Source organism: Armigeres subalbatus, unplaced genomic scaffold (genome assembly GCF_024139115.2).
Source record: "Armigeres subalbatus isolate Guangzhou_Male unplaced genomic scaffold, GZ_Asu_2 Contig1411, whole genome shotgun sequence".
Lineage (NCBI taxonomy): Eukaryota > Metazoa > Arthropoda > Insecta > Diptera > Culicidae > Armigeres > Armigeres subalbatus.
This window is the reverse complement of record NW_026942190.1, coordinates 48,858-74,889: the sequence shown is the minus strand read 5'-3', so window position 1 is coordinate 74,889 and position 26,032 is coordinate 48,858. Positions and strand designations below refer to the sequence as shown.

Sequence of the window (26,032 nt, the reverse complement as noted above, 5' to 3'; positions counted from 1 at the left end):
TCAACGTTGCTTGGACTTATGTTTTGTGAGCAAGCAAGATGTCGCCCCGTTCATCGCCGCAGCTCCAGCTCCCATGGTTAAGCTCGTCCCTCATCACCCTCCTTTAGTTGTCCGAATTCCGGTGAGCCTGGCCAACGAGTTCAATGTATTTCCCACTTCCGTATCATACAACTTTCAGAAGGCCGATCATCAAAGCATTGTCGACGTACTATCTGATATGCCTTGGGACGCTATACTTGCCGATACTGTCGAAAATGCTGCGTCGACTTTCTCGCATATCTTGGCATACGTTATTGACCGACATGTTCCCAAAAAAGTACACAAGAATAGCTCTCATCCGTCCTGGTACACTCGGGAATTAAGAGAACTTAAAACTGCCAAGAGAGCCGCCTTAAGGAAATACACTAAATACCGCACGTTTTCCTTAAAGGATCACTACGTCAGACTCAACAACGCCTATAAACGGGTCGAGGTCTACCCAGACTGAGGCCCAAGGATTCGCGGACTCGGGCAAGGTCGAGTCGACCGAAGGCGTGCCAGCTAAGACGGTGGTGCCAAAGTCTACCCAGACTGAGGCTCAAGTATTTGCGGGTACGTCGGGGTGACTACTCAACGGAGCAGACACAAAAACGGGAGACAGTCTCCAGGGATGAGCTCCTGTGGGCCGCTCCAAAACGCGGAGGGTTACTACCCCGAACAAGGGTAGTGGGGCTGGGAAGCTGAACCCCGGCCAGGTACCTCCAAAACCGGGGGAGGAAGGACCTGGAAAGGTCCGTCCACTCAGGAAAGACGGTGATAAGGGGTTACGGCAGGCTGAAAGTTCTCAGCCGCACCAGACCAGGGAAATAGAGGGGGGTGACGCCTCCTGGACCCTGGTCAAGAACAAGAGGAAACCGAAGACGTCAAGGGCCGAAAAGAAGGCCCAGGCGAATGAGGGTAGCAAGAAGTCTAGGGTAGGCGCCAATCGCTCCAGGAGCGATGCCCTAGTCATCACGGCGGACGAGGCTAAGTACTCGGATGTTTTGAAGGCGATGAGGAGTGACGTCAAGCTCGGTGAACTCGGCGCCGACGTACGTCGAATAAGACGTACCCGGATGGGCGAGGTGATACTCGAGCTGAAGCGGGGCGTCTCGCAACAGGGTGCCGCCTATAAGAAGTTGGCGGAGGAGGTCCTAGGCGAGACGGTCAAGGTGAGGGCACTCACGACGGAGGTGAATCTAAGGGTTAAAGACCTGGACGAGATCACTGAAGTCGAAGAGCTCGTCACGGCACTGCGGCGACAGTGTGAAGTGGAGACGACCACCGCAGCCGTTCGGCTACGGAAAGGTCCGGCAGGGACGCAGGTAGCATTGGTTCGGCTATCTGCAGCGGACGCCTCCAAGGTAGTCAAGTTAGGAAGCGTCAAGGTGGGATGGTCGGTATGCCCTGTGCGCATATACGAGCAACCCGAAGTTTGCTTCAAGTGCCTGGAACCGGGGCACAAGCAATGGGACTGCAAAGGCCCTGACAGAAGCAATCTCTGCCGACGCTGCGGATTGGAGGGACATAAGGCACAATGCTGCACGAACCCTCCCAATTGTTTGATTTGTTCCAGCAAAGCTGTGAACAGCAAGCACCCCATGGGGGGTTCGATGTGCCCGGCGTTTAAGCGTGCTGCAAAATCAAAGTGCAGGTAACGCAGCTGGCTTGCTCGGCCTCGCCCGAGTGTTTGGTGTGCGCAGGTTTAGAGGAAACGGCGGAACACATGCTTGCCACATGTGGTCTGGACACTACCCCGGACAACCTAGTTCGGAGGATGTGTAAAGATGAAGTTGGCTGGAACGCCGTTTTATCGGCTATCGCCCAAATCGTCTCGGAGCTACACAGAAGGTGGCGCGTGGACTCAAGGATGGCTAGTTCAGGCGCAAATAAGAGGTGGTCCAAGGGATCGGAGTCGGCTTCATGGGTCATACCGGTGGTCATGCTCTGTGGTCGAACTCGATCCTTTTATCGAACAAGTGGCCGCGCGAAGAACAACATGGTATCGTCGCTTTCGCGGCGTCGGTCAACCGGGCGGGTTCCGAGCCCGAGGACGGAAAGGGGTCCTCGTCAAGGCTGGGGCAGGCGTAGGCCTCGCGTCGGCAAGTCCCTCTGTGTGCTGGCGAATAGGCCCTATCGCAGAAAGGTCAATTTGGGGTGCACGCGGCATCATCATTCTTGATACCAGTCGTGCAGAGGGAAGCAGACGCGAAGTCGACCCTTCCCACCTTCCGAGGACATAGGGCGTGGTAAGGCCACATGGAAAGCCGGCAACGCGCTGGCACGATACCATGGTGTTCTTCTAGAAAAGCGAGTTACGATGTTCGGTGCTGCAAGGACACGCAGCTAACCTCGAGGGTGCGTTGTGCACTGGCCCCCCTTTGAAGCATTACTTTCTGGTTGTACCGAAGGGACTATGGGCTTGGCGGCAATGGAAACGGTTTAGCGGGTCGGGAATGTAGTCCTGCCTCCCTCGGTGATCCCTAACCTCGCACTTCCTGGTCAACCCAGGATGTCTGTTGAGCAGATTCCCCCTCCATTGTTTAGGAAGAAAAAAAAAAAAAAAACACACACACACACACACACACACAGACATGGAGGTGTGAGCTCGGGACTTGTTCCCGAGCGCCAATGAAAAACCACCAAACGGCGTTTCTCTCGGGAAATGACCGGGCCCTGGTACCAGTTCACTGGTTCCCAGCCAGCCCAAGCGGAATCTGCCTAGGGGACGTGGCGGGGGTTTGACAGTGGGCTCTGTTGAATCTCTACAAAAAAACACAAGTCTATAAGCAGCTCTGTACAAGCGACCCGTGCCGCTTTCAAAGCACTTCAGCCCATCAACAGGAGTGCCAACCGGCACATTAGGATCGATACCAGTTAGGTCCTAATTACGATATACTGGTTACGGCTTACGACAACGGACAGAATTTGGATAGTGGATTGGAAACGATGACATTGGGCTGACGGTCGTGCTGTTCTACTCCCTGAGTAAGGAAGGGTGACACCGGCTTAAAAAGGCGAGTAGGCTAACAGTACGGCCGCCTTCGTCCCGGTAAAAAAAAACTAGCAGGCCTCCGAATACGTTGAATACTCGTCCACCAATTTTATTGGTGAGTACTAGGCTCGGTTGAGATTCTCCCGATTGCGCGATCGGCTCTGAACACGGCCATATAAGTGCGCCCGTGTCAACCCTAGCATGGACCTCACTGCTTGGGGGCCATCCACAAAGTACGTCACGCTCCTAGGGGGGAGGGGGGGTTCCGAGCAGCGTGACGACTCATACACAAATTTTTGAATTTTAATACAAAAAGTGTTTTTTGAATTTTTGAATTTTAATACAAAAAGTGTGACGAAGGGGGGAGGGGGGGTTGAAAATCGCCAATTTTTGCGTGACGTACTTTATGGATCTTCCCTTGCAAAGACAATCCATGGATCATAAGCGACTACGTACGACGGGTGGAGATAACGGTTTGGAGGGGGGACCCTACAGAATGAGTAATTCGACATACAACACAGAAGCAGATGCAGGAGCGGCGAACCCGTTCGCCAGTAGAGGCATTCCACGGGGGCATGTCAGTCGATCCTGAGCGACCATTTCGAAAATATTTGAAACTCTGCACAGTTTTTCAATTTCATCTAAATCGTCATTTTTCGATATCAAATCTTCATATTGAGTCACGACTAACTTTTCAAAAGGGTGTATGTGAAAATGGTTCAAAAATATTTAAAAAGCTGCACAGCAAAAACGGAATGTTCGATTGTTATGATTTTTTCAGCAAAGTTAGACAACTAAATGGTGATTCTTAAGAAAATGTGCAATTTTTTTGCCTTTAAAAATATCATTTTTGTCACAAAAACTCAAATATCTCAAAACCCTATCTTTTTTCGAACGTAATTTTTTTAGGGAAAACGGTCCATTATATTAGCTATCTACCATAAAAATTTGGTGATGGTAAACTAATAAACAAAAAAGTTATGACATTTCAAACATTTCACAATTTTCACATTTAGTAAAAAAAAAAATTTTTCTGTGTATGTTATTTCGAGAATTGCAGTTTGATGCAGATTTTATTGTTAAGGGACGTGATTTAAACAAGTTGTTTTCATGATATTTTGATTTAATTATTCATAGCATCTATAAGAAACTTAGACACGATCCAGTGTTGTGATCAAAAGTATTGATAGTGTCATAATTTTCATTGCACGTGACTGGCGAAAAATTCTTTTAATAGTGTTGAAACCTGTTGATAATAACGTTGATAGAAACATATCAGAAATGTTATTTTTAAGACAAAAGCTGCAAAATCAAAGATTTATATACACGTGTACGTCTATAGTTTACCTGCAAAAAATATACCTCTTAGAGAATAGACTTTATGATCGGGAGGAAACGGGTATCTTCAACAACAACAAATGCATGATAGGTACATACCATGACAATGCTCACGAAAAAGCAAAAAATTACTACTACTAAGGTTGTTAAAGATCTTATAGTAATTTTTTCTTCAGTCAAGCAAATGACACCAAACTAGTCAGTAAAAACTTAAAAGTGATTTTGTTTATTGAAATATTACGAACAACATGAGTAGCCGCTTTCTCAACTGTTGTAGGCCGTTTGATGGAAAAAGTGTTCAAAAGAGTTACGAAATCTCACCGAAAGCACCATAGATAAACTGAAAGCGACTGGTTATGCTCCAATGTCCACATTGAATACAAATTTACGCATTTGCACGTCCTGCCGTCTAAACGTTGACAAAAGAGCAATCTGTATATCATCGGTTGAGCAGAGCGCAGGAAGTTCGAAAACGACAGCAACTGAGGAATTGCCAGATGTATCGACAACAACTGAGGAATTACCAGAAGTATTAAGTGCTGAGAGCCTTGCCACCGTACCATCAGCGAAATCTGTTTCAACAAATCAATCGGAAGATGAGTGTATCCAAAAGGTCAACATCGAACGCTTTAACGAGGGCATAGCTGGGATAAAAGTGACTCTGATTAAATGGAGTAAGATGGACTACGTTTATTACCCGGAGAAAAATACCGTGAAATAAACGAAGCTGTACGAAGAAACCTCTTCAAATTAGGGACCTGATGATGTGGAAAATACAGACTACGATGAGGTAATTATAAATATGAAGGAAAGGTTCTCGAATGCAGCCACGACAAGGAAAGAAAAATTATTGATTTTGTCGATGCTGCCAAGTTCGTGGTCTATTCAGGATGCCATTGATGAGTTCAAAACCAATAGAAATACAGTAAAAGAGGCAAAACAATTGAAGAATAACTGTCTTTCAACCAAAAATACTAGGTCTAGTACTGCATTAACAGATGAGACAAAAGAAATAGTAGTTCAATATTTTGAAGATGATGAAGTAAGTCGAGCTATGCCTGGTCAAAAGATTATGTATCAGTAAAAAGATGGAAAGCGTCAAGCAATCCAAAACGATTAATGATGACGACTTTGAAAGAAGCGTACACACGCTTCAAGGAAATTCACGATAATATTAAAATAGGTTTTCCTCATTTGCAAGCCTTCGGCCAAGGCAATGTAAGCTTCTTTCCAATTCAGGAACACATAATGTGTGTGTACACAACCCATGAGAATATTAATCTTATTTTACATAGTTTGAAAAGAATCAATTTAACAAAGGATATTAAAATGTTAACTGGTAGTCTTTTGTGTGAAAATACAACATCAAATTGCTATCTACGATCTTGTTCGGATTGTCCAGATTCTTCATCATTGGAAAATACTTTATTCGCTGAGTTTGAAGAAAATATATTGATCAGTTATCATTTGAGCAATGGGTGACCACGGATAGGTGTGACATAGAAACTATTGTAAAACCTGTAGATGAGTTTGTGTCATATTTTTGCTTGAAATTAGAAAGTTTAATCCCTCACGATTTCATTAAAACAGAACAATCCAGCTTTTTAAAAATACGAAAAATACATTACAAAATGGTGAATTTTTAGTCATTTGTGATTTTTCTGAAAATTACAGCTTTGTATTGCAAGATGAAGTGCAGTCCCATCACTGGAACGTACAACAAGCTACAATTCATCCATTCGTTATTTATTTTAATGGAAGTACGCAAATTGAACACTTAAGTTTTATTATAATTTCCGAAGATTTAAGACACGATTCAGTATCCGTAAACTTGTTCATTGAAAAATGATTAACTTTTTACGCGTTGATAAGCATAAAGAAGTCAAAAAGATATATTTCATGTCTGATGGAGCAGCGTCGCAGTACAAAAATCGTAAGAATTTTTCGAGCCTATGTCAATTTAAATCAATGTACGGAATTGATGCAGAATGGCATTTTTTTGCTACATCATATGGCAAAGGTCCTTGTGATGCTATTGGAGGAACAATAAAGCGCATGGCCACAAGAGCAAGTTTAGCCAAAGAACGTGAGCATCCAATTAAAACTGCGAAAGAACTTTTTGATTGGGCAAATCGTAGAAAAGAAAAAGATTTAACCAAATTATCATTTTGTTTTACTACTACTGAAGAGTACGAAATAAAGGCTTCAGAGCTCAGCGAGCAATTTAATAACGCGAAAACGATCCAAGGAACCCAAAAATTTCACTGTTTCATTCCATTGTCGGAAAATAAAATTAAAGCAAAACTATACTCAAACTGTGCTGATAATAATTCAAAAGTGTTCGATATTTTAAAAAATTTGAATAAAAATAAATAAAAAATAAGTAGGGGAATGGTTCGCCACTTCATCTCATAGCTCCTATTTCCATCCCATCAAAAACAAAGCAATGGAAAGGAATTTGGTTTGTTTATTATTTTTGTGATTTTTTTCAGCAGTGAGCACGCATGTTGACAAAAAGAAGCGACGAATTTGGTGCCGTATTTCTTTGTTTAGCGATGAGATGGATATATGTACAGTGAGATGGAGATCGGAACAGTTCCCCTATTAATAAACTGTTTTCATGATATCATAACCCATACCAAAATTCAAACCCAAAACTCTTAGAGTTTCTATAACAACATTGTGTAACTGCCACATTTAATTTAATACTTAGGATAATATTAATTCATTTTTATTTATTTATACATATAATTAATATTTATACATATAATATACATAATATCGATGAATACATAAATATGGAATATCATACAAACAACTTGTTTAACTCACACAAGGCCCTTAACAATAAAATCAGCATCAAACTGCGATTCTTGAAAAAAAATACACGGAAATTTTTTTTTGTTTACTATATGTGAAAATTGTGAAATGTTTGAAATGTCATAACTTTTTTGTTTATTAGTTTACCATCACCAAATTTTTATGGTAGATAGCTAATATAATGGACCGTTTTCCCTAAAAAAATTACGTTCGAAAAAAGATAGGGTTTTGAGATATTTGAGTTTTTGTGACAAAATGATATTTTCAAAGGCAAAAAATTTTTTTTTTTACTGTGTACATTTTCTTAAGAATCACCATTTAGTTGTCTAACTTTGCTGAAAAAATCATAACAATCGAACATTCCGTTTTTGCTGTGCAGCTTTTTAAATATTTTTGAACCATTTTCACATACACCCTTTTGAAAAGTTAGTCGTGACTCAATATGAAGATTTGATATCGAAAAATGACGATTTAGATGAAATTGAAAAACTGTGCAAAGTTTCAACTCAATAGAAAATCATGAATTAAAAATTTTCTTAAATTTTGATGCTGTTGCTTGGAATCGCTCAGTAGTGGGTTGGTGAGATTACCGCCACCAGCGACAGTAGTGCTACAGCAACAACAGCAGCAGCGGCCTGGGCAAAGTGAGTTAAACAAGCCCTCACAAAAGCCGAAAATAGTGGCAGCGAAGAAATTGGTAGAAGAGCTCCACACTTTCGTGGATGGGAGGAACAACGTCCATAAGGAGATTAAGGACATGGTTCACAAGATCCGGAAGGCGCTAGTATCGGCAGCGATTGAATTCGATGCAGCAGCGCTGAGGGCCGACGAAGCGAAGTGCGCATTAGCGCTGACTAAGGCTCCTGCTGTCCTAGCTCCGCCAGAACAGGGCCATATCGGCACAGTTCCGTTGTACTCCAAAAAGCAAGGGAAAGAGAAGCTGGCAGGAATGGGGAGTACATTAGCCTCCATGACTCCCAAAAGGGCCAGAACCTCGCCTGGAGACGGGAAGCCAGGCGGACTCAAGCGGCAAACGCGGGAGGACGCAGTCGAAGGAACAGACGCTACTTCACAGGGAGAAGGGTGGAGTACCGTAGTAGGCCAGAAGGAGAAAAGAAATAGACAGTTGAAGCGAAAAGAGGCGAGAAAAATGGAGCAGTACAAGAAAGGAAAGCCTCCGTTGCGTCAGAAACCGTCTAAGGGACAAGCCGTACTCGTCAAGGCCAAAGACGCTACGACGTATGCAGCGCTCCTGAAGAAGGTTAGAGAGGATCCCGAGCTGAGGGACTTAGGCGAGAACGTAGTAAGGACCAGGCGCACTCAAACCGGAGAGATGCTCTTCGAGCTAAAGAAGGACCCTACGGTTGATAGCTCGGTTATGCAAGAGCGTATTGCAAAATCGCTGGGCGCAGAGGCGGAAGTTAAATCCCTGACCCCAGAGATGGTGATTATGTGCAGGGATCTAGACGGGATCACGTCGGTAGAAGAGCTCAAGGATGCTCTGAAGTCACAGTGCAACCTGGGCGAGGTTCAAATGGCAATCCGAATAAGGAAAACATTCGTAGGAACACAAACAGCGATAATTCGTCTACCAGTAACCGCTGCTAACAAGGCTCTAGGGGTACGCAAACTGACTGTTGGATGGTCTAAATGCCCGTTGAAAGCCGCCCGCCAGTGAATAAACAAGCGGAGAGATGCTTCAAATGTTTGGGCTTCAGACACCGGGCAGGGGCTTGTAAAGGTCCGGACAGAACCAACATGTGTTGGAATTGCGGGGAAACAGGTCATTTTGCGAAAGACTGCACGCAAAGACCCAAGTGCACACCAGAGGATGGAAATGACCATCAGACGGGTGGCTACAAATGCCCTGCCTACAAGAGGGCGATCGCAGGTCAACAGTAGTGGAGATAATCCAAATTAATCTGAATCACTGCGAAACCGCATAGCAACTGTTGACTGCCACCAACAACGGAAAAGATGTGCGATGTCGCGATAATTGCAGAGCCGTATTGAGTTCCTCCTGATAACGGCAACTGGTTGACAGATAGTTCGGGAATGGCTGCGATACAAGTTATGGGGCAAATTCCCAATTCAAGAAGTGGTGGAGAGTTCATGTGAAGGCTTCGTGATTGCCAAAATCAACGGCGTCTTTGTATGCAGCTGCTATGCACCTTCACGATGGACCGTGGAACGGTTCAGCCATATAATGGATCAGTTAACCGACAAGCTGATTGGACGAAGGTCAGTAGTCACAGCAGGTGACTCTAATGCCTGGGCTGTGGAGTGGGGCAGTAGAGTGACCAACACAAGATGATATTTCCTGCAGGAAGCTCTCACGAAGCTAGACGTATGATTGTGCAATTAAGGCTCCGTGAGCACATTTCGGAGAGACGGGAGGGAGTCTATAATTGACATCACGTTCTGTAGCCCTTCACTGACGACAAACATGAACTGGAAAGTAAGTGAAGACTACACCCATAATGACCATCAGGCGATACGTTACCGTATCGGCCAACGAAACAATGGTGAAACGCGGAGAAGTATGACCAGCGAGAGGAAGTGGAAGACGAAAGCCTTCAATAAAAACCACTTCGTCGAGACACTTCGATCGGACAGTGGTACCGAGATCGTAAATGCAGTCGAGCTAACAAGGAGAATGGTAACGGCTTGTGATGCAGCAATGCCGCGTAAACTGGAGCCGAGGAGCAATCGGCGTCCAGCTTACTGGTGGAACGAGGGACTCAGTACGCTTCGTGCTGCTTGTCTCAGAGCCAGGAGGCGGGCACAGAGAGCGAGGACGGAACCAGAGAAAGAGGAGCGCAAGGCGGCGTTCCGGGTTGCTAGGACCGCTTTAAAAAAGGCCATCAAAGTTAGCAAGTCAGACTGCTACAAGGAGTTGTGTCGAGAAGCAGACGCCAACCCATGCGGGAATTCTTATAGAGTCGTGATGCCGAAGATGAAGGGTCCGTCGACGCCGACCGAAAAGTGTCCGATCAAGTTGAAGGAGATTGTAGAGGGTCTTTTCCCGCAACACGACCCGACCACGTGGCCACCAATACCGTACGGTGAAAAAGAAGAAATAAACGCTGAGTACCAACAAGTGTCCCATGAGAAGCTTGCAGAAGCGGCGAAGCGGCTGCAATCGAAGAATGCCCCCGGTCCGGATGGAATACCGAACGTAGCGCTGAAAGCTGCGCTCGTGGCATGTCCGGATATGTTCAGAACAGTGCTGCAAAAGTGCCTGGACGAAGGCAACTTCCCAGAAATGTGGAAGATTCAAAAGCTTGGATTTGCTGCCGAAGCCAGAAAAGCCTCCGGGTAATCCGGCTTCGTACAGACCTATATGTCTGTTGGACACACTCGGGAAGCTTCTGGAGAGGATTATCCTGAATAGGCTTGCGAAATGTACGGAGGGTGAGCGCGGACTGTCGAAGATGCAGTTTGGGTTCCGCAAAGCAGTATCGACGGTGGATGCTATTCGGACAGTACTCTAGAGCGCTGAGAAGGCGTCCAAACAGAAGCGAAGACGAGATCGATATTGCGCAGTGGTAACAATAGACGTAAAAAATGCGTTCAATAGTGCCAGCTTCGAAGCCATCGCATCAGCGCTGCATAGAATGCGGGTCCCTGGTTACCTGTGCCATATCCTGAAGAGCTACTTTCAGTGCAGAGTGTTGGTGTACGACACTAACGAAGGGCGTAAGTCGATGCGGGTTACAGCGGCTCCATTCTCGGTCCAACTTTTTGGAACGGGATGTACGATGAAGTCCTGAGTCTGTGGTTGCCTAGAAAAGTTAAAATCGTGGGTTTTGCGGACGACGTGTCACTAACGGTGATGGGCGAGACACTTGAAGAAGTAGAGGTGTTGGCGACGGAGGCGATAGCGATGATCGAGAGCTGGATGAATGGAGTGAAGCTGCAAATAGCTCACCATAAGACGGAGGTGCTATTAGTCAGCAACTGTAAGGCGATTCAGCGGATGGAGATCGTCGTTGGTGATCATAAGATTGCATCGAAGCGATCACTGAAACATCTGGGAGTGATGATCGATGACCGGCTAAATTTCAATAGTCACGTCGATTACGTCTGCGAAAAGTTGGCGAAGGCTATGAGTGCAATAGCAAGGATCATGCCAAACGTTGGCGGTCCAAGAAGTAGCACCTGGCGTCTACTATAGCTAGTATCTCGCCATCGATACTGCGGTATAGAGTCTCCGCTTGGGGTAATGCGCTGGAAACCAAGCGGAACCGTAGAAGGCTACAAAGTGCGTTCCGGCTGATGGCCATACGAGTTTCGAGCGCCTACAGAACGATATCGTCGGAGGCAGTATGCGTTATCGCCGGGATGGTCCCTATCTGCATCAGCCTAGCGGAAGATATTGAGTGCTATCATCGCAAAGACACGAGAAACGTGAGAAAGATGGAGAGAATACGTTCAATGGAGAGGTGGCAGCATGAATGGGACAGTACGGACAATGGGAGCCACCGACTCATTCCAAACCTGTCAACGTAGATGAACAGGAAACATGGCGAAGTAAACTTTCACCTGACACAATTCCTGTTGCGGCCACGGCTGCTTCAGGAAGTATTTACATCGGTTTGGGCATGCTGCTTCGCCATTTGGCCCGGAGTGTGAGAACATCGAGGAGACGGTGGAGCACGTGATTCCCAGTTCGAAGGGAAATACACGGTTTAAACCAAGAGAACGTGATAGAAAAAATGTGCCGAGAGGAAAGCACGTGGAATGATCAAAGAGCATCGGGAGAACTTCCTTCGTCGGGGAACTCTCCGTCGGCGTAGGCTAGATCCGCCGCCGGGGACTGGACCGAGTAGTTCGCGATGAAATACAACCAGTTACGGGTCGTCAGGGCACCAGTGAACCGGACGCCCTGCTCCCCCGGAATCGCTGAACTGACCATGGCACTCGGCTGGTTGGCGTCAGTATCGGAAAAACCTCCTTCGCCGGGGCTCTGTTAGGTTCCCCGTTGACACGAGACCAAGTAGATTGTAAAGAATGAGCTGCTAAAGTTGCCGAGATACCAGTCACTTCAAGGTGAAGGCTGGGTACACCGGCCATAGTATAAAGGAGTTGTAGTACCGGAGAAGTTTAGGCAAAGACACGAATAGGATGGAAAGAAGGAAAGTTCGAATGGTAGAATCCATGAGGTAGACAGTTCATCTTGCGGTCCGAAGGGAAGCAAGGTAGCAAAACAAGTAAAAGAGGTTTTTTTCCCTCAGTCGAGGGTTTTTCCTCCCACCACTGTGGAAGCAAGCTTCTATAGAAGCAAGTATACCTAAATGTGGAAGGTAACTTAGCAACTTCCAAGCAGTTTTGCGAGGAAGTGCAGGCGAAAGTGTCATAACTCAATAAAAAAAACATACAGACATCACCTCAATTCGTCGACTTGAGTCGATTGGTATATAACACTATGAGTCTCCGAGCCTTTTATCAAAAGTTCGGTTTTGGAGTGTTCTTATATACGCGAAAGGCAAAAAAACACACACACACACACCTAAATAAAAACACAGACAGCGGGCACTCACCCGGCATAAAGATCTTTCAAGTCGGCTTTACATCATTTAGGGTGCGCAGGATCCCTGAGTAATCGATAAGAAAGTGACAAGGGGCAATTTTAGAACTAAATCCGCGTGATCCGTGAAAACCGGGTAATCCGCCCATGGTGAATTATTCTCCTTTATGAACTACTCACATTATTCTTCATAAGAGTCATTTCTCCAATGTGAGGCCACCGCAACCTAGGACAGTATCTGCGGTGCTACCAATAATGACGAATGAAATAACTCTCCCGATAAGTTTCGTTTACCAGCTCTTCCGTAGGTGGTGCCAGTGCGCCGGTCATATAATCGGCGGCGGCGGCGTAGTGGTCATTTTTGCCCCGGCGGCGGCGGCGTCACGGCGGCGCGCCGTTGGCTTTTATCGGCGGCGGCGGCGGCGGCGTGAACCGGCGTGGATGAAAAAATTAATGGCTAAAAAAAACCAATTTTAACGCGGATTTTTGAATTTACGCGGTTTTGATTTACACGGTACGAATTGTTCGTATAAAAATCGACTTCAGTGGATTAAAATTGTAATATTCGATCGATCATCAAACAGCACATTCCATTGTAAATTACCAGCGACACTAATAAGTACCTGATCTCAAAATGTTATTTAAATTAAAACTATTTTATTATTCTCTGATTTTGATGAATCAAAATTTAACAACGACTAATTTGTTAATATTTTTTCCAAAAGTTTTCTTAATTCAGGATTTTGATAAACTCCAGTCAATTCACTTCTCAATATACCGTGGAAAATCAAATTTCGGACACACTCAAACTTCGGACGCTTCAATTCGTAGGGGAAGGGGTGGCAATATGCCCTAGCTAAGCAAACACCGCTTTATTGTCTTATTTGTAACGCTATTCATGGATATTTTTACATTATGCACCAGTTAAACAAGATAGCTAGTTAATGCCATTCAAAAATTGTCAAAATTCTCAATCATATTGATAATATTCATATTTCAAAAAAGTGGTGATATTCTGGAAAACTCATGAGGCAAAACGCCTTTTAGCTGGCACCTCCTAGGGAACAAAGCACCACGCGTCGGCGAATCAGCATTCTGCTATGGATAGTGCATGGAGACGCAAGTACATTGTAGGTTATTGCCACTAGGGTGTTTTGCCTCGCCAAAATGTTAGATGTTTCTTCAAACTGTGGAAATTTTCGGTTTTTCCGACCTTCCCATACGCCATTTTGAAACTTTTTTCGCCTAGCCTACATGATTTTAGATCTAGTTTTGTTACGGACATCTTAATGACGGTAAATATGAGGGTAACCACAAAAGGCGTTTTGCGTTTTGGTTCGTCAAGCTGGATCGGAAGGACTAATAGTTTTAGCTTGTTTTAGTATAGTTACATTCTACACGAAGACAAAAGACATGTATACGAATTTATTAAAAGACAGTTTGAGCTGTGCAGTGCGAATTGTTTTCATTTATTCTTCCCGATACTGTGTAATCATGTGTCCGAAGTTTGAATATTTGTGTCCGAAATATAAATCCAACCCCGCCGGTGTCCGAGGTTTGAATCAAACAGAAGCCGGACATTTTCATAAATTGCAAATATTCTTCGTAATATCTTGCACATATTAAATACGTAGTTCAAAGATGAATACTATACTTAGTGATTGCAATGATGATTTAAACGGTGTGACTTCAAATGATTTTATAACAGGAAGTGCTTAAGCGTCCGAAGTTTGAGTTTGCACGGTATCTAAATTTCAGAAAAATTCTAACTACTATTATTTTTGTTACATATACAATTGGGCATTGTTTGAGCGGCATATCTAGTATATTTAGAGAATTTGCAGTTCGTTCGCCTGCTGTGACCCTTAGATCCTGGAAGGACATTCACGATGGAATGCACTAATGACAACCACAATGGACAGTTTACTCCCCACCTCGCATTATTGTATGCACAAATCTCAATAGATGATCAACATAACTAAAATGAGCTCTTGCTGAATAAGACTGGGGCACGATGACCTACCAAATTGAATATTTTCCTCAAAAGTTGGTTAAAAACTACCATTTTTGTTGACGTGTCATTGGAAATTTCTTTTGTAAAACCCTATAATTTTTTTCCGGAAACTCATATAGGCATTTTTTCAAAAACCATTAAGGCTCTCGTTGGGAAATTCCTTTAGTTAAACCACAGGTAAAACCACAGGTAAAACTATAGAATATTCATTAAGAATTTCATTTGGAAATTTGTTAAGGAATGAAATAGTTTCCGAAAAAAAATCCTAAAACAATTTCCGAAGAAATTGCTGAAAAAATCTTCGAAGGGGTTCAGAAAGGACTTTCCGAGGGAATAGCGAAAAGAGTTTGAAAAGAAATTTATTGCAACATTTTTGAAGGAATTTTTGAAAGAACTTAGTGTAAAAATACTTCGTCCGAACTTGGCCAACTTCACTTTTGATCCCACGACGGACTTCCCACAAAACACACCAAGGAAATACAAAACCAAACTAGCTTGTTTGCTTGCTAAAAGTAAACTCGTTTATTCGTCATAAGGAACAAAGGTTTGAGCACGCAGGCCTTGCTTATTATATGTATAGGTATTTTATAATTTTGCCCAGAAGCACCGACTTCAAAAATAGTTTACATTAGGGAACCGAAGGAATTCCCGCAGAAAAATCAGAAAGAACCTTTTCAGTAAATTTCGAAAAAATGTTCTAGGGAATTCCTAGAAGAATTTCCGAATAGTTTCCAAAAGCAAAAGAGATTCCCAAAAAAAAAAATGAAAATAAATGGAGAATGTTGTGACGGAATTACTTAGGGAAATGACCAAGAAGTTTTTCCTAAAGTTACCAAAGAATCTTTACCTTTATTTTAATTTTTACCCATAGAAATTCCCAAGGAATTACTTAAGGTAGTTCCTATGGGAATTTCAGGAAAAGATGTCAAAGAACTTTCTAAGGAACCCCTAGAGGAATTTCTTAAAAATTTCCAACGTTTTTTTTCTAAAAAAAAAATCGGAGGAATTCCTAAAATAATCCTCCATATGATTTTCCGAGGAAATTCCTAAGCAAACTTTCAAAGACTAAACATATTTCCGAAGGAATCTGCGAATGAATTTCTGAAGGAATTTTTAGAGAAAATTCTAAAAAAAATTCCGTCGATGTTTCAAAAGAAATTTGCGAATGATTTTCGGAAGGTATATCCGAAAGAATTTGTAAGGGAATTACGCAAGAATTCCTGAAGGATTTTATGAAGAAATTCCTAAAGCAATTACGAAATTTTCAAAGAAAATTCCAAAAGAACGAACCTTAACAAATTTCCTATGGTTTTCTTAAACAAAAGAATACGTTCAGGAATTCTGACGTAATTACTGAGGTAAATTTTAAGGAATATCCGAAAGAATTTCCGAAGAATTTTTAGAATTCGTTTCAGTTTTTGTAGAACTTTTTGACGAAATTTCCTAGGGAATTCCTGTACGAATCTTCAAAGGAATCTCTGTAGGAAATTGCGAATACTTAAATTACTGGGAAACACTCCAAAGGAATTCTTGAAGAAATCTAGGAATTACATCAGAAATACCAGTAGGCATTTTCTTTGAAATTATATTGGGGATTTCTTCGTAATTTTTTTTGAGAATTCCTTCGGAAATTCCATCATGAAATCCTTCCAAAACACCTTTATGGATATCTCTGGAAATTCCTATAGGAATTCTTTAGGGAAGTATTTTACCTTCAAAAGCTCTTTTAAAGTTCCTTTAGGATTCATTTCCGAAAATCTATTCAGGTTCTCTTTAAACCCAACACAAATTTCTACAAAAACGCCTCCAAAAATTTATTTGGGAACTCTTTCAGAATTTTATTTCTCAAATAATCAAAAAAAAAATACCGCCCAAAGTTCCTTCAGATATTCCTCCAAGGACTTCTTTAAAAGATTATTCGAAAAACCTCCGAGATTTCCTTTGGAGATTTCTCTAGATTTTTTTTCATTAGATCTCCCAGGAAAACCTTTGAAATTTATTGAAAATGAAGTTGTTTGCGATGTTATTTATTGAATTTTCGAAGAAAAAAATCCAAAAATAAACAACAAACACTAAAAGACTTTCGAAAAGATGAAAGCATTGGAGGATGTTCCGGAAGAATTCCCGGAGAATGTTTTAAAGGAATTGCTGGAAGAAGTTCTGAAGAAATTCCTTAGGCAAATTTTGAATGAATTCCTTATGGATATCTAGAAGATTTTTTTTCCAGCGATTCATGAAATAATTGCCGAAACAATTTCAAAACGAAAAATTTCCGAAGAAATCCTCAAAAAAGCAATTTCTGAAGAAATTCTCAAAAAAAAAACGAAACGAATGTTTATAGGAATTCCCTAAGAGATTTCCGCAGGAATGGCTAAAGAAACTTCCAAAGGAATTACTTAAGGAGTCTCCGAAGAAGAATGTAGGAATTCGTGGAACAAAATCCGAAAGCATTCCTTAAGCAATTTCCAAAAGAAATTCGTAAAGTATTTTCTGAAGAAATCCGTAATGAAAATTCTTAAGGGATTTTCGAAGAAATTTTGTAAGGAATCACCAAAGGAATACCCAAACTCCTAATTTCTAAATAATCTTCTAAGGATTTTTAAAAGAAACTTTTCGGAGGAATATTTGGAGGAATTATCAAATAAATGTCTTGATTTATTTCCGAACTAATTTCTGGAGTATTTTTCGAAGGAACTCATAAATGAATGTTTAAACGATACCTACTTCGAATAAGGCTTTTACAAAACAGTATTAAATAATTTCAAGACAATACTTGAAAATACTTGACGTTTTAACTAAATAATTTGACTAAATACTATGTAGCGAGGCGACAATGACCCAGTTCTGGGTTACATAGCTGTGAATAAAAAAATAAGAAGCGTTTTTAAGTGATGCTCGTAATATTTGCACAGCAATATTTGCTTTGCTGATGTTTGGCAAGTGGTTTTGTTTTATTCAGAAATTGATTTCAAAATATAAATTACTTACTCGGGAGTTGTAACAAAAAAATTGGTAAAGCATTCACAGTTGGGATTTAAATATTTTTCTAAATCAGTTTGCCCTATAAGCCAACTAGTCTAATAGCACAAATTTAAAAAAAAAAGAAAACTGATTAAATAAGTTTATTTAAATAAATAAAAAAATAAATATTGTCAAAATAACTAATGTGCAACTTAACTTGAAATTTCTAAACTGAAATAATTTACCTGCACCAATGCCAGATCCTTTAAGAATGGGGACGCTTTGGGCATGTATCCAGGCCCCACAAAAGCTTATGAACCACAACAAACCCATTTTGCGAGTCACCTACAAGTTTAGGTGCTCGACTGAATGAGGCGTTGGCTTAACGCATTCCAAAGATCAATTTAACAATTTATGTATTATTTATACTAGACAAAGCCTCATTCAAACTCTCAAACTAATCAACCAACATATTAATTTAAGATTTTAAATTGAATTTTGACGAGAGCCATCTTAACAACATTTATGAACTGTCCAAAGACTAGTTTAGTACTATTCCAATTAACTATACCACGCTGTTTTTCTTCACAGATACGTATTTCGACCTCAATAATTAGGTCGTTTGCAGTGTCTCGTGTTGACTCGACTCGACTTAAGTTAATTGATTTTTTTTATTACGATTAGTCATCGGCGTGGCAAAATTATGATCGGCAGCGCGCCGACCCAAAATCGTCGGCGGCGGCGGCGCGAGTAAAACCACCGGCGGCGGCGGCGTGGCGTGGCGGCGCACAGGTCTAAATTTTAATCTGCTGCTGGTAACCTTGAGTCAGTCTACCATTTGTACCAGCTCAATGTTCAACCTTGGAGGTCACCGGTATGTACATTTCCTCATTAAAAAAAAACACATTAATAAAGTTAAAAAAAAAAGCATTTCCTCATTTTCCACCTGAGTTTCATAACGCAATCCACCATAGAATATCTACACCCGTTAGGACTGTGTGTTGAGATGTTATGGCAATTGTGCAAGAACATGAAGTTTCGGAACATTGAGCAGTACTGCCTGGTTTGGAATGATATAATTAATTGAATAATTTATATAACTGGATGACATCAACATAAAATACGTTTGAGATTGACACAATAGAGCAAAATACTTATTCACATTCGTATCTGGAACTTACCAGCCTTCGTTACATACTTTACCCCTTTGAAAGGTTTATACTTTTCGCCGTACATATCTAATCGATTGACTTTCAATCCGGAAACTGCAAGCTGCGATATGGTGAATTGTACTCTACGATATCAAAAAAACGATAATTGAACACTTGAACGTTATTTCCATATTTGATTAGATTACCTATCAATACTCGTTTCCAACGAAGTGCAACCCGACGCCACCGAAACCGTTCCCCTAATGTTCGGCAATTTGGTAACGTCAATCCTTCCCACATCCCAGTGCAAGGTTTTCGTCACCGGATCGAACGTATACTTGCCCTGGCTGGCGAGCAGCGCACAGGTCAGTACCGCCTTCGGCATCCGAATCTCCAGCTTGACACCCTCTACCACGCGGCCCAGTGTCGTCTTGGGACCCACCGTGATGTCCATTCGGCCCTGCTCGCCCGGTTTAAGACTCAGATTGTGCCGCACATAGATTGGAATTGCTACGACACTCTGCGACCCCACGTGGTAGGACATTAGCCGAAAGTTTCCGTCCGGTGGAATGAACGAGAGAATGCGTTCCGATTCCCAGCGTTTGAAGCGAACACACGGATGGAAGGAAACGTCATCGAAGAGGCGCGGGTTCATAAAGGATAACGTTAAGTCGGGCATTCCGCTCAGTTTGATGCAGCAGTCAATCTGTAATGAGGAAAAATAAATTATTAGAGACAATGCCAAATGGTTTTATTCTGCTGAATGAGCGGAATAAAATACCATGTTTGCAAGTTTCATAAATTGTTAACAGTGAAGAACTTACATATCCTTGAATTTCAGCGAAGATAGTCTGTCCATTTTTGTCGATGATGGCATCTACCTCTTCTACCACGTCGAAGTATGCCTCATTGTTGGTATACTTCACACCAGTTCTTCTCCATGGAATAGCGGACAGTTGACCGGTTGGAAGTGTCCCGCTGACACTGAAATTATAATCACCCAATAAAAACTGATTCAATTTAAAAATACCATCACCCATACTTTGATTTTCCCGTCACGGAGTTGGCAATCGTTCGTAGAATATTCGGCGGCTTGATCAGCTCCTTCAAGATGTTGCTCTCCGTCGCCAGCGGGAATCCATTGTCCAACATCTCATCTAGTAGTTCATACACTACCACATAGTTCTCCTTTATGATGCTTTCCGTACACTCGGAAAAGTAATCCTCGAACGTATCCACCACCCGGTGCAGGAACTCAATGACGAACAAAGGAGGACATTCCTGTTTGCATGCTGCGACCAGCGAGACACCGCCGCGCTGGATCGAAACCAGATAGTGATGTGGTGTCGAAATCACCGGTGGAACATCCTGAAAATATTTAGAATTATTTTTTCAGTGAAATTTCTTTTTTTCAAATTAGTCATGGATAATGGTCTAACATTGGGGTTCTCCCTTTGAACATCCAAAAAGTAGGAAACGCACGTCCGGGACACGACACTGCGCCAATGTTTCTCCAAGAATACATCGCTGTAAAAGAAGGTAAATTACTGGCAACACTGGATCCAATTCGCAATCAAAACAGATCGATGCACTTTCTAGTGATACGTATTCTCATTTTCACGTACAAATCTCATTGGAAAACACTAAACTTTACTCACCCGCTGGAATTGACAATGAATAAACTGTGAATCATGTCGATTCACCACGAAATTGCACTTATTTCACGAAATTCTACAACTTTTTCAACTGCGTTCAGTTCGTCCATCGACCGCAGCTCCGCAGATGGTATGATGATGTGTTGTTTTTGTTGTGCGATAGTGTGAGTGAGCTTGATATTTGACAGCTTCAAGGAACACAAGGAAATGAAATAAAAAATGCGATTTACAGGTGGTCGTTCAAAAATTACGTGCCAGGCTTGAGCGGTAAGGACAGGGCAGTATTAAGGAATGAATCGCCCTAAAGGAATCGCTTGCGCTTTGAGCGCAAAACCTGGACTGGGCGTAGGGTAAAATGCCCAATAATGGACGCCCTAGTAGCGAAATTTTGCTCTTCCTGGCATAAGGAGTGGAAATTTTCAACATATTAATTTTGCGTGATATCTAATATCAAGCTCTGCATCTCCTTTTTACGATACATACATAAAACACTCAAATACTCGACGTTATTTGTTGAAATTAACATTTAAAAGTCTGACTGAATTCGCCCTATAGTAGACCCCCTGGGGGTCCATAATAGGAAATTGCTTCCCTGTAGTCGACTCTTCATTTGATTTTTATGTTCCGTTTCGGGACGTTCTTCTTCCCTATTGTGTTTATTTTTTATAGAATTGTAAAAAATCATCTAATTTTACTTTCCATAGCATATCCAATGCATGTAGTCAAATCATAGGACAGTAAGGTAGGTTCTCCCGATGGAATTTCATAGCAAAATGTTTACATTGTTTGGTAATAATGCAAACATGGCTGGAGGGTCCACTATTGGTTGGGGGTCCACTATTGGGCACTTTACCCTACATCTTTCTATTCGAAATTTTATTTTCTAATATTTTAGATTTTTTGAGAAGAGTTTTAAAAACTTCTCCGTTTTTTTCGATTATCATCTTTCTGCTTCTTCTTCATGCATCATCAAAGCGCCAATAATCGAATATGCTTTACATGCATGCTTTAAGCAGACCTTACACGAGGCATATATTGACAATACTTTTTTCGTCAAACTTTTCATCAAACTTTTCTTCAATATTTTTACTGATTAGCCAGCATGGCCGTAGCTGAAGAAAAACTCATTTTTTTCTTGAACTAATATGAATCAAATAGCGGTATAACGCACAAAACACGCACACACTCAACCGTCATCGACTCCTGTGGGCAAACTGCGGGGGGAGATGAGGGGAAATATTGAAAAGAATATCAAACTTTTCTGATTTCCCTCAATATTTACTTCAATATTTTGGGTTCGCACTCACACGATCAGGGTTGGTCATTCCTCACACTTCGTCTTGAAATGTGTAGAGAATTTACAAATAAAGAGAAGTGTATTGATTCACACTCGAGAGCGTTCACACGTACGTGTGATTGAAGCCAAGAGAAACATGATCGATAAAGAGTGAGAACATTTTCGGTCGCGTGTGTTTTGATATTGTGTACAAAATGGCCTATGTTTAGGCGCTCACAACAGCGTATTTATATGGAAGATTTAGAATATAGCCTAAATGTATGCATTTTGGTAAACAGCAAATTACCATTTTCCTGTACTCTTTACACTTGTGGACTTGTGCGACGAAGAGTGGATACTACGCACGCTCCTTCATACAAAGATAAAGTGTATTTCTGCACAATACACTCGGATAACAGATCGAGAAAAGAGAAGTTTTTACACCTTCTCTTGAATACTCCTCAGAGCGAACCAACCCTGCACACGATCAATCTTTTTCTTCAATAATCAAGAGTTTGTCAAACTTTTTCCGTCGTGTGGGGTCTGCTTTACGAGTGCTTGGACGCGCGCCGCATCACTCGACGCGTCAGTATGTCATCGCCCTTAGACGCGTTCGCGCACGCACACGTCCAATACAAAAGAATATTTCTAGTTTGCTTTGAGAATAGGTCGTATGTGCAAAAGAGAGATTCTCTTTGTTCACGCTCTCTTTCGCTAATAGATCGGCAAGTTTAGCATTTTCTGCTACATTTTCACTTTAGCACGCTAGACAAAGTTATTGTCTTTAGATATCTGCCAAAAAATCCAACACAAATTTGTGTATAGCATTGTAATAATCGAAAGAGAATGTAACCGAAGAGAGGCTCTCTTTTGCACATACGACCTATTCTCAAAGCACTCTAGATTTATCTTGCTCATATTCTGCTATACGAGTGCTTGAACGCGCTCCGCATCGCTCGACGCGTCAGTATGTCATCGCCGTCATATCACCCTTAGTTTGAGAATAAAATACAGTAATATCCCGATTTTATCACGCACCTGGTGAATTTTGGGGGTGGTAAAATAGGAAATGTGACAAAATCTGATTTTTATAACTTTTCAATTTGTTTCACAAATATGAATCAATAAATTTATCCATTGGAAAGGCAAAATACGTAAACGGAACCCGTAATTTGTTGTCTAAAAGGCTTACAACCACCATCCACTTTTAGCTTGGTAGCTTTGTCGCCGGGCCGATATGTATATTGTCGGCGTAGCACCACCTTAGAATTCGGAAGTCAGGACTTCCGAACCGAGCTTTCTTCCGAAGTTTTATCTGTCAAACTAATTGATGCTTTGTTTAGCGCATCTTTAGGCGAATCTAGCGCACTATTTCCGAAGTTGGGAAAGTTGCCTGTATCTGGAGAAAAATCCAACTTCGGTATAAAAATCGGTCTCACACCAAATTTTTTTCGCTGGAAAGCAGCAAAATTTTGCTGGATTTTGCCGAGCTGTAAAACCAGCAATCCATCCAGCAAATTTTATTTTGCTGTTTTTCCAGTAAACATGAAAATCATAAAATGACAGGTACATAACTGTATTTTCAGCAATGTCGATTACGATTTGCTGGATGATCAGTAAAATGAAAATCAAAATAATTTGCTGTTTTCCAGCAATTTAATCTCAATAATATTTACTTAAATATCAGAATCAAAAAGTGCATTAAATTAATAATATAACAATCATAAGAATGAGATAACTTCTCTTGGCATGTCAATCAAGATATTCAAATAAGTAAAACAGATATTTTTGCATGATCGACTGCTGATACATGTCGTAGAAAATATCCTCTTATTCCGATAGTTTTTTTTTCAATTCACTTACAGCAGATAGTTTAAACAGCAGTAAAATAGCTAATTTTACTTTACAATAACATCTCTCACGATAATGGCTTAGCATTGGCTGAAATAGTCGTAATCCAGCGGCTAATGTATGGACTGCAGTTCCAGATCCGTTTTAATTGTTCACGCGGAAATGAAACAGATATGGCTCTCTGACGCTTGTCTTTAATTTGACAGATTACCACGATTGCTGGATTTCCAGCAAAAACTTGACGTTTGTTTATTTTCAATAAATCATTCAAACAATTGCTGGATTTCAGCAAACAAATCTATTGCTGGTTTAAAACCAGCAAACTGTTTTGCTGGAACGAAAAATGAAATTTTGGTGTGTAACTTTTTTCCGGATAGACAATAAAAATGAATAGTGCCAACCAAAAGATATTTTAGTTACTAGATAAAGATTGTCGCTGTCCGGAACATCATTTGCTGGCGAGGATAGGGGAGCTAAATGTCAAAGAAGGAAAATCCATACACACTTAATTTTTTTTACCGAGATCTCAGCAAAATGTTGAACTTTTACCGAGAATCGCACAGCCGTGCCCCAGTAAACATGTTTTTTGCCGAGATTTCTGTCAAAATTGCTGATAATCAGCAAATAATTTGCCGAAAATCAGCTAACAAACGCTATTTTTGCCAGAATATCAGTTATTTATTTTGCTGGAGCACGGCTGTGCGGATTTTTGCCGAGCTGCAGAAATAAAAACTGAGTGTGTACGATTTGACAGGTATGTACTAGAAATACTATCCAGCTTTCCACGCTCGGTAATGGCGGATTGTCGGTATGTAAAAATCAATCGGTCACTGTACTTTTTGACACTAGCTGGAGGAAAACTCACTGGTAAAAAGGCCTTTTTTTCCTTCCCCTCACCCAGGAACGCCAATGGGCTTTCCTCCAGCTAGTGTCAAACGGTACAGTGACCGATTGATTTTTACACACCGACAAGCCGCCATTAGGGAGCGTGGAAAGCTGGATAGGGTTATAGGGTTGCTAGTATGTACCACACATGTTTCGGACAGCAGAACAAAGGGAACCGAAGCGACAATCTTTATCTAGTAACTAAAATATCTTTTTGTCAGCCCGATTTTGTCTACCAATCACTCATTTAACCTTTCATATAAACTGATTCATGAAATGCTGGGTGCTGCGGATAGAGCCACTTTTCTGCTCTCAAGCGAGTAGCGGGTTATTTTGAAATCAATCCCATAAGCAAAATTATTTTGCAGTATCAAACATTTCCCGTTCTTCGAATTTCTCTTCCCATGCTGCATGAAGGCGCACTAATGCGCGAGACTCTATACACAGAGAAACAAATGTCTCACTTAGAACAAAATGCAATCAAAATCATCGTCACGAAAACAGTACCGCCCAATTCTAAATGCACTGTAGGTGGACAAGCGGCAACCAGGTGGCGGTAGTGAGCAAACGTCAAACACAAGTAGAACCGATGGAAGCGCCATCGGTGGCCGATCGACCACCTACAAAAATTGAATCCACCGTTAAAAAAATGAACGATGGAACATGTGTAGAGTGAGACGTCTGTTTCTCTGTGCTCTATACATAACTTTACGATGGTTTACATACATTCCTGTTCCAATCAGCTACTGAACCTCGTAAAATCTTGTAACGAGTGCTTTTTAGTTGCATCCCTACTAATTATCCATTCGAAATATAATGTGAATTTGTTACAAAGAATGTAAAACTTAAACCACAGACAAACAGACGTAACAGTTTGAACATTTTTCAAAAAAATCCATCGTCCAACTCCTCTACCACCATCTTGCGAGCATGTTGCACGAAACAATGTTTCGTATGACATTGTCACCAGAAGGCGCTGGAGTGAAATGTCAAACTCGAAGGATTACGACGCTAGCGCCTCTAGTTGTGAAACGCGCAATCGATCAAATTCAAATTGATCGTTGAAGTCATGGTCGATGGAAATTTCTCTAGTGTTACGTCTGTTTGTCTGTGCTTAAACTAAGTTTTTTTTACCCGAATAATAACAATACTTCTCAATGTAACATCTAAAACGAACATAAACCACGATCTTCATCACGATCTTTGGTTCCGGCCAGGCGGGTGCTGAGCTGTCAAATTTTTGTTGCCACCAATCGAGCGAATGCCGACGGCACTAACACCAAGCCATCCAGCTTTCCACGCTCGGTAATGGCGGCTTGTCGGTATGTAAAAATCAATCGGTCACTGTACTTTTTGACACTAGCTGGAGGAAAACTCACTGGCGAAAAGGCTTTTTTTCCCTTCCCCTCACCCAGGAACGCCAGTGAGCTTTCCTCCAGCTAGTGTCAAACAGTACAGTGACCGATTGATTTTTACACAGCGAAAAGCCGCCATTACCAAGCGTGGAAAGCTGGATAGTCTATGAAAAATAAACACTG

General features: G+C 41.7%; 1 protein-coding gene across 1 annotated transcript; it reads right to left on the bottom strand.

Moving 5' to 3' along the window:
• Nucleotides 1-18,740: 18,740 nt before the first annotated feature.
• LOC134202795 (AP-3 complex subunit mu-1-like) lies at nucleotides 18,741-20,642 on the bottom strand. The gene is made up of 6 exons (XM_062677790.1): nucleotides 20,486-20,642; nucleotides 20,267-20,354; nucleotides 19,870-20,195; nucleotides 19,652-19,811; nucleotides 19,034-19,533; nucleotides 18,741-18,970 (listed from the first exon to the last, which is right to left on the bottom strand). The coding sequence occupies exons 1-6, from the start codon at nucleotides 20,518-20,520 to the stop codon at nucleotides 18,835-18,837; spliced, it is 1,245 nt and encodes a 414-aa protein (XP_062533774.1). The 5' UTR covers nucleotides 20,521-20,642; the 3' UTR covers nucleotides 18,741-18,834.
• Nucleotides 20,643-26,032: the final 5,390 nt, after the last annotated feature.

Bases quoted from the DNA above. Each gene is read 5' to 3' on its own strand.
- LOC134202795 (XM_062677790.1), bottom strand. From the start codon at position 20,520: ATGATTCACAGTTTATTCATTGTCAATTCCAGCGG. The intron at 19,534-19,651 runs GTAAGTTCTTCA...TCCTCATTACAG, and splicing joins TCGCTGAAATTCAAGGATAT to ATTGACTGCTGCATCAAACT. The intron at 18,971-19,033 runs GTAATCTAATCA...TTGATATCGTAG, and splicing joins TTGGAAACGAGTATTGATAG to AGTACAATTCACCATATCGC.